This window comes from Lactuca serriola, chromosome 5 (assembly GCF_051521515.1).
Source record: "Lactuca serriola cultivar US96UC23 chromosome 5, Lser_US96UC23_V15, whole genome shotgun sequence".
Classification (NCBI taxonomy): domain Eukaryota; kingdom Viridiplantae; phylum Streptophyta; class Magnoliopsida; order Asterales; family Asteraceae; genus Lactuca; species Lactuca serriola.
In genome coordinates this window covers 221,794,298-221,803,916 of record NC_136412.1, presented here as the reverse complement: position 1 = coordinate 221,803,916, position 9,619 = coordinate 221,794,298, and the positions used below count along the sequence as shown (strand labels likewise).

The 9,619-nt window shown below is 36.4% G+C and overlaps 1 protein-coding gene across 2 annotated transcripts; it reads left to right on the top strand.

The window, feature by feature from the left end:
• The first annotated feature begins 2,942 nt into the window (after positions 1-2,942).
• Positions 2,943-5,638, top strand: LOC145053633 (LOW protein: nuclease-like protein). 2 transcript variants are annotated; one of them, XM_079001704.1, is made up of 3 exons: positions 2,943-4,385; positions 5,126-5,168; positions 5,290-5,638. In XM_079001704.1, exons 1-2 carry the CDS (start codon positions 3,027-3,029, stop codon positions 5,138-5,140), a joined length of 1,374 nt encoding a protein of 457 aa, XP_078857830.1. In that variant the 5' UTR covers positions 2,943-3,026; the 3' UTR covers positions 5,141-5,168; positions 5,290-5,638. The 2 variants fall into 2 exon arrangements, with proteins under 2 accessions (XP_078857830.1, XP_078857831.1); XM_079001705.1 differs by having other exon boundaries at positions 5,281-5,638.
• The last annotated feature ends 3,981 nt before the right edge of the window (positions 5,639-9,619 follow it).

The following is a 9,619-nucleotide window of genomic DNA, read 5'->3' as shown; positions in this document are numbered from 1 at the left end:
TCGGGCACCGCCCGACATCGGACTGAAGTCCAGAATAACTTGGGCCCCGCCCACTACATCGGGCCCCGCCCGACATCAGACCGAAGTCTAGAATAAACTGAACATAACATAACATGAACATATAGCATAATCACATATTGCATCGGACCGAAGTCTGGATCATATAACGCATATCACAACATGCATGAATCACGAAGACATCAAGCATACATACTACTGCATCGGACCCCGCCCGACATCGGACCGAAGTCCGGAACTACTATCATCTAAATGGGCCAGCATTGTGGCCGTAGACCCGTTCCTACTCGAAGGAAACTCACCTCATAAGGCTGACTGCTGAAATGCTGATCGGGAACTGTCTGACTGCTGCTCCGGTAACTCTCCGGCTATAATTCCCATAAAGACACTTAATCAAACACTGATAACTAATCTTAGGGTAAAATGATCATTTTTCCCCTGGTCAAAGTCATCTTCCAGTTGACCTGACTCACCGAGTTGGGCCGCCAACTCATCGAGTCCCTATCCTTTCTTTTATCCTTCTATCTGACTTTACTCGTCGAGTTTAGCAAAGACTCGATGAGCTCCCTTTCTATAATGTCATATATTCAACCTTCATCTGACTCGCCGAGTCCTCCTTCATCATATGAACACGTCCATACTATGACTCGCCAAGTTGTATGAACAACTTGTCGAGTCTGTTCTTGTGGGTAAGGAGATTGCCTTGGACTCGCTGAGTGTGTTCTAACACTCGTCGAGTCCCATGGTTTCCATATTATGGCTATGTCTTAAAACATCGAATCGCTCCTCTAGACTTTTCTATATCCTTGCTATCACTCAGCTGGGTTCCTTTGAACCACAACAGATTGGGGACTGAAGCCCCAGACTCACCGAGTTCCAAGAACAACTCATCGAGTCGCCTATTGTCCAAGTCTATAACTCGATTTGTGGCGTACAACTCTCATTTAAAATGTAGATTTGGGCTTCTAAGACCAATCTAGCACGTAAAGTTATGAAATTTATGTGCATGCATGGAAGTATAAGCTTTAAGGACCCAAAATGAGGTCTAAAGAGGTGCATGGGCTAATATGGCCATAAGGCTTGCATCTTTATGCCATGAACTCAGTTCTAGAGTCTAGATCTGAAGGTGAATCGACTTGGGACGTCCAAGTCTTAAGGATCAAGCTTATTGACCCCCAAAACTCCATAAAGGGGCAAAGGAGAAAATCTATAAAACCACAAGTCAAGTTTTGAGCTTGATTACCTGAAAGTGAAGAGAAAATGATGTTGCTCCTGGATCTAGTCCTTCTCCCTTGATCCTTCTTCCTTCCAACTCTTCTACTAGATACACAATGCACCAAAAACCCTCCAAGTCACTAAGAAAGCTCAAGTTTGCCAAAAGAAAATTAGGGTTTCGAAAGTAATGCTCTGGAGGTGATGGAGGCTGGACCTAAAGCTCATAATGTTGTTTAAATAGGGTGCAAACCCTTTAATTAGGGTTTCATCTAGACTGACCTACTCGTCGAGTCCAAGCGCGGACTCGGCGAGTAGATTACTTAAACCCGCGTCCCAACCTCGCATCTACTCGACGAGTTAGGGCTGCCACTCGTCGAGTCACTAATACAGTTGATATAAAAGTAGATCAAATACATACCAAAAACGGGGCGTTACACCAGAACTACCGAAAAAGGCATGTCAGATCCACAAATCCTGTGAGGCTACAACGTCAAGCACGACCGTATGATAATGATAATTGTCCTTTGTGTATTGTCCATGATATGTGTTAGGACACATACTCTATTTCCAATGCATGCAATCTAAACTTCCTAACATCCCAGACAAACCATGCACATTTCCATGATGAGCATACAACTTTTGTATGTCACTAGCAGTAGGACGGCACAAATATCGTGGACCATACAAAGACATGACAGTTATGCAAAATTAATGAAGATTTTCATGGGCGATACGTGCAAACATTCTAAAACCTCTCGTCTAGTGCATTAGGGGGGTGATATATGCTAACATATGAAATACAACAATACATTTTTGAATTGGATCGAAGCGTACCTCTTGTGTCCGGGCGTTGCCTCATATACTCAGACATTGAAGTCACACCTTCTACAATACGCATATACAAATCTTTATGCATCCTGCACCGTCGGTGGAAATAATATCCTTCAAACATAGCATTCTCGTAAAAATAATTTTACATGGGATGTTGGTGGGCCGCTTCACACTATCTTTGGATATGTCTTCTTCGTTTACGATGCACATTGCTTGATTCAATGTTGTTAAGATGTTGTTCTAGCCTATTACGTATGAAGAAGATTGATTGTACTACACTATAAAAAACATCGTCCGATGAAGATGACGAAGACGAAGACGACATTGTTTTGTATAAAGAGTTGTTAAGATGTGGTCTTATATAAGTGTGGTTTGAGAGAGTTTGTAAAAGATATGATATTTTGTGTGTGTAAATTGTTTAGATTTGAGAGTGTGGTTTGATTTATATTAGATGAATGGTAGTTTATATATATATATATATATATATATATATATATATATATATATATATATATATATATATATATATATATATATATATATTAAAAACGTTTTTAAGGTAAGTCGATAATAATTTATTACATCTCAATTGAGTCAAATAATTAGCAATCCGGTCAAATCCCCCTTCATCCAATCACAAGCCAAACAAATATTCTCTCATCTCGTTACGTCTGTAGCGAGGTAACCATGGCGAGCCCCTAGCGGTGTTCAAAATGCGTAGCGACTGATGGCGAGCCCCCTAGCGGTGTTCGAAATGTGTAGCGACCGATGACGAGCCGTTTTAACAACTCCACTCCACGTAGCTAAGTGTTAGCTTACCAAGAAGGGGTGTTTCATCGACCATAAATGGAATATACTATTTATTTGGAATTTAAATATTATCTGGTAATACCTACAATAAGGCCTTCAGTTCTGGAAAAGAAAAACCTGCCTGCCCCTTGTTCATTTGCTTTAGAGGTTACATGGCCGGCGCCGGTGGAGCCAAGAATTCGACGGTGGCGAAGTCATCTTCCTCCGCCGCTGCCAAACGTAATATCAACAATCTAAAACTTCAGCAACAACAATTGCAACAAACACCCTCAACTCGCCGCCAGAACCTTCTTCAATTGGTCGCAGCGGCAGCGTCCGCCACCGCCGCCGCTCACTCATTCCTCGCCAACCACGACCTCGCTCTCCACCCTGCCCAAACCCTAACCCTCGAATCCAACATTTCCGCTGTGTCTCTCTCCATCTCTAACCTACTTTCCCTCATCCACCATCCGATCGCCTTCGCAGTCCCCCGCCCCCCTCCTCCTCCACCCTCATGGTTTTACCGCTTTATGTCTTCACAAAATGATAACGACCAGTTATTCATCGAATCATTTCGAATGTCTAAACAATCGTTTTCTTACTTACTCGCACTCCTAACCCCTTCCCTATCATCCCTCACAATTCCTCCCAATTACGCCGTTTCCGCTACTCTCTTCCGCCTCGCGCACGCTGCTTCCTTCAATGCGGTTGCAAGACGCTTCGATCTCGATTCTCCGACCGCCTGCCGGGTTTTCTTTGTGGTATGTAAAGCAATTATCGATAATCTAGGTCATTTCTTCGAGTTAAGGACTGATTTGAACAGAATCGTACTTGGTTTTGGATGGATTTCACTTCCCAATTGTTGTGGGGTTTTAGGAATCGATAGTTTTGCTGTTAAAGGAAACCTATTCGGTGAAAATGGGTCTGTAATGGTTCAAGCATTGGTCGATTCAGAAGGTAGATTCTTAGACGTTTCAGCTGGTTGGCCTAGCACAATGAAACCCGAAATGGTTTTAAGACAATCAGAGCTGTTCTCCTCCATTGAAGAATCAAGGGAATTATTAATTGGTCCATCTTATGAACTCAACGATGGCACTTCAATCCCTCAATACATTTTAGGTGAATCTTGCTTCCCTCTTTTGCCATGGCTGATCACCCCTTTTCGAAAATCTGATACTGATGATCATGAAGATGAAGACGATGTTAATGATGGTTGTTTGAATCTGAGTTCTTCAAAACAAGCTTTTAATTCTGTACATAATCGAGGGATGGAGTTGCTTGATACTGCATTTGGGAGACTTAGATCAAGGTGGAGGATTTTGTCAAAAGAATGGATGGAGGAATCAATTGAATCTTTCCCTTATGTTGTGGTTGCATGTTGTTTGCTTCATAATTTTCTTATAAAGTCTAATGAGGAGTTTCCTGATGAAGATTCAGATTATATGAGGAATCATGATCTTCCAGATTATGAAGGAGAAGGGGATGAGACTGGAGAGAGGATTAGAAGTGCCATTGCTTCAGATTTAAGTCGGGTAAGTCAAAATTCAATCATTCATTTGCATAAAAATTCCTTACTTTTTTAATATTAGTATGTGTCATAGAATTCAGTTTTGGTAACAATGCACATATTAGTTCCTATGGTTATTGGTATCAAAATTTTCCTTTTTAGGGAAAAGATGGATGTCTAATCCACAATTCCATTATGTCAAAAATATTAAGGATATGAATCTTGGATTGACTGTTGTTTGGATAAATAAAGTTTAAGAATTATTTAAGTAAAGAAGCCTCCTTTCCATGACTTTCTATTTTGAGTATTTCTTTATGCATTAAGTCATAAAGAAATATCAATATATACCTTATCCAATTAAGTTCTGTCTCCATTAAGTCTATTAAGATGTAAGAATGTTCTTCTCTGTAAAGATTTGGCAAATGCTACTTTTAGATTCAATAATAATGTTTTTTATAAGTTATTTATAGTTTTTTCAAGAATGTCTATTCATAATTTCATAGATTATCTTATTTTTGTTTAGCACAACCAAACAACCCCTTGTTGGGAAGAACAAATTGTTTTTTTTCATACAATTTTTTTGCATCCTCTTCTTTTTACCTTCTAAAGTTTAAACAACTGGTAAAGTTAAATCTTTTGTGAATCGAAGGTTTTGTCATTGTTTGAAATTGATCACCATTTATTTTTTAGCATGAATTGTAATTGAATCTTTATTAAATATTTACTAACAACATTTAAAATTTGCAATACTTTTCATTATCTCAGTGGGAAGATTGTTGATTTCTAATAGAGCAGGAGAAGAAGCAAGGTAAGATTTTAGATACTGCAATGATTCATAATTTCCAAAAAAAAAATCTATTTTTTTTTTTTTTGTTCTTATGTTACTTTATTGTTAATCTGATGAAGTGTTTTTGTTCAAGAAATCACAGAAAACGGCGTTGCTGGCTACCTGGAATTATCAGAAATGAGACTTTGAATCGTTGTGAAAGGTTCTGAATTTTTGTAGATACCTTCAAGGTTTTTCTTTTTTTTTATTTTTATTTTTCTTTTTTGCAAATTTGGTAAGAAAAAATGCTTGTCAAGTTTGTCTTTTCAGGAAAAGAATGCTTCCTAGAAATCATATATGGAATTGAAATCGAAAATATCGTGTCTTTTTTGTTGTCATGCTTTAAGTACTCGTTTTGGTCTTGTTTGTAAGGACATGACAGAACATAGTGGCATTATACCGTGTTGGCGTACTGATACTTGAGATTGAGACTACTGGCCTCTTGAAACTGATACTTGAGACTGAGACTGATACTGATATTATATACCTTAGATGAAAAAACTAATGTTAACCATCCGTAATAGGGAGATTTTTCAATATATTAATGGGGCCTATAGCTTTCAACTAATAAACAAAACTAAACCAAGAGCTTATTTAATCATTTTAATGGGACCATGTGTATCTTTTATTATTTATAATTTATAACAAAGCTTTGTCAAAAAGCTTTCTTAATGTGGAGGAATTTTAACCAAGAGCTTATTTAATCATTTTGGTGGGCCATATGTATTTTTTATTAATTTTAATTTACAGCAAGATTTCATCAAAAAGCTTTCTTGTGGAGGAAATTTTTCATATGACAAATCTTAGCAAAAAACTTTGTTGTGGATGCTCTAATAGAATAATTTTTCAAAAATATACTTTTTTTTAGCCTACCACAAAAAGGTGGAGAGTGGGTTGGGCTTATCGTGACACTAGGTTAGGTTCATGGGCATGGGCTTGGGTATTTTAACATTTGCTATAAATTTTAATCTCTTATAATTTTTTTAGAGTAAGTTATATTTTTGGTCCCTAAATATTGTTGGTTGATCATTTTGGTCCTAAAACTAAAAAGTTCTCTTTTTCAGTTTTGGTTGGACAAAACTTCATGGTCCCTATGGTTTAACAAAATCTGAAGTTTCGTCCCTAATTGTTAAAAAAACTCACAGATGGTCCATGTGGTTTCAAAACTTTTAATGTTTAGTCCTTATGACTTACTCTGTCAGTATTTGTCTGTTAAGTAAATGACAATTTCGTCATTTCACTACCTAGGGACCATTTATGAGGTTTTCTCTTAATTGTTTTTTTTAAAAGAAAAAAATGAAATTTAATATTCTCTCTCTCTCTCTCTCTCTCTCACACACACACACACATACACACACACAAACAATGTTTGACTGAAAAGTTAATGTTTCTCCTCATTTCAATCTCCTTCAATGACTCCTAATCTGAACCTAATAACTACTCATGTGTGCCATCGTCACCACCACCTACGATCCAATATCATCACCTTTGGTTCACCTCTGCAAAAGCCTTCTTCGACCACCCATTTTGGGTCTAATGGGTACAAAATAGTTGCAGGGGGAGAAAAGAGGCTCTGATCGTTACCATTGAGGAAGGAAAAAAGCTGGATTGGACTCTTCGCTGGAGGTCCAATGGTGGCAGCGGTTTCTAGCAAGAGGCAACACCAAACCACCGTCAATGTAACACCATCAATCTCCTCTTCCATAGACATCACCATCCACCGATAGCGCATTGCTAAACAACCCTGCACCACCATCACACCTAAACACTCATCCTCAAACGTTATTTGCAAGTCCGGAAATCGAATTGAAATGGGTTGTTGTCCCTTGTTTTTCTCTTCCTTTTTCCCTTCTTTGAAATCCACCACCACAAATTTATGCGTTCGATTCCGATTTTGTTCTTTAAATGAACGACTGGCTTTGTTTCGTTCTCAGATACCTTTGAAGAATTTGTAGCAATGATTTTGATTTTGGATTCATTATGTGTAGCAGTCGAGCTGAACACACAACCTCTAGCACCTCTCTCTCTAAGAATACCAAATACACGACATCAAACCGTTAGTAGATCTGAAAATAAAACATAAATGGATTTAGTTTGCGATTGACTTGGATTTGGTTTCCTATTGGCTTTGAAATTTCAATTTGGAAGAGGAAAGGACAATCATTCAACTTCATGCTCTTCTTGGTAACATATACAAATTGAATGATTCATAATGATGCATCATCATCACTATTAAACCATTACTGTAACCGTAACCATATAGGTTAAAAATCTTTATAAATGAAGGGTTCCTTCCTAATTTCACATTTCTACATTTAGATGGTCAACAATTGTTGCTCACTTGCCAAGGACAGATAAAGAACCAATGGCGGCGTGAGGATGACAACAGTTAGCTAGAGTTCAGTTTTTTATCTGTGTTTTTTTATTTCAAATTGAGTTCACATTTTGTTTATAAGTTATAGGTGAGGAATACATAGGGAAAAGGAAAAAGAAATCAAAGAAAGGAAAACAAGAAACATAAATGAAAGAAAGATATTTTGTTCCTTTATATATATATATATATATATATATATATATATATATATATATATATATATATAAAATCAAGAGAAAACCTTATAAATGGTCCTTAGTTAGTGAAATGATGAAAATGTCCTTTACTTAACGGATAAATACTGACGGAGTGAGTCATAAAAACTAAACATTAAAAGTTTTGAAACCACAGGAAACAAAAGGTTTTTTAAAGTTAGGGATAAAACTTCAGATTTCGTGAAACCATAACGACCACCGGTTTCTTTTACTTGGATATGAAAAAGAAAACCGTTATAATACTCTCATATAAAGATCAAGTTCTAAGAGAAAGCATCTTGAGAATTCTATTTTTTTTTAATATGTTAAAGATGTGGGTTTTTATACAAAATGTTTTTAAACATATTTTTCTTTGCATTTTATCAAAGTACCAAGTTTTATATGAACTAAAAGGAAAATATTTGGTTCTTCAAATTAAAAGTTGTTTTAAGGTTTTTTGTATACCTTATATTATGGCTTTTAAAAATATATTTATCATAAAGAAAAGTACCTCAAGTCATCTGACTTTATATCACAAAGTCGTAAATTTTTTATATAATATATAAAGTTTTGGGCTGAACTTTCACATATTAGGGACGAGAGAAAAGGAATTGGGTTATATATAGTCTATATCACAAAATTGTAATTTTTTTATACAATATAAAGTTTTCGGTTGAACTTTTATATATTAGGGACATTAGGGACGAGACAAAAGGATTTAGATTTTGTATAAAGGGACAATAATTTACGGGTATAATAACTTTTTGATTTTGTTTACATTTAGATTTTGTTTTGAACTTTTATACCATCCAATTTGTTGAATCTGTCCACATATTACCCTTGTTAAAGAGTCTTCTATAAACATTTTTAACAAGTTGGATGATATATGCTATAAAAAAAATAAAAAAATAAAAATAAAAAATAAATGTGAATGATTTCAACTTGTTGAATCTCGTTGCCTACTAACTCCTCCACCACTACAACCGTCATCATCACTTCTACCACCACTGCCACTATCTCCGTTACTGCCATCATTATTTTCGCCACCAAACACGATTATTCATATATTATTTTTAGATTTAATCATATATGATTACATCACCTTCCCTTCCTCCTCCACTTCCCCAAACAACACAACCATAACATCCATCGACCGTCATAACCAACTGCCAGTATTCATATATTACTTTTATATGTAATCATATATGATTTCACCACCTCCTTTTCCTCTACAACCACCACAACCTCCACTTCCTCTTCTAATACGTAAAACATAAAAAAAACTCAAACTTTTAAAATTTTCATTCTATACATTATGTTCTACTAAAATTCGTCTAACACATTAAACATAAAAGAATGATGATTGTGTTGGTGGCGGAGGTGCCGGAGGACGAGAGAGGTGATGTAATCATATATGATTACATATTAAAGTAATATATGAATAATGACGTTTGGTGATGTAGGTCGGTGGTGGTGGCGGCGGTGTCAGATGCGGTTGTGGTAGAAGTGGTGGTGGTGGTGGAGATGGCGGTAGGTGGTAAGGGAGCAGGTTTTAACAAGTTCAAATTGTTTACATGTAACATTCATAAAATTCTTAAAAATTTTAAACTTTCAAATTTACTCAAAACCCATCATTGTTTACAAATTGTTTTCAAAATAAGTTCAACATCAGAGAAATCCCAAAATCTTGAAATAAAATATGAGGAGGTGCATGATCATGCATTCGCCTTCCCACGATCCTCAGAAGTACCTGAAACACAATCTAAAACTGTAAGTCCAAAGCTTAGTGAGTTTTCCCCAAAATACCAATACATAACAAACAACATAAAATGATAATAACATACTATGGGCCCAATCAACTATCG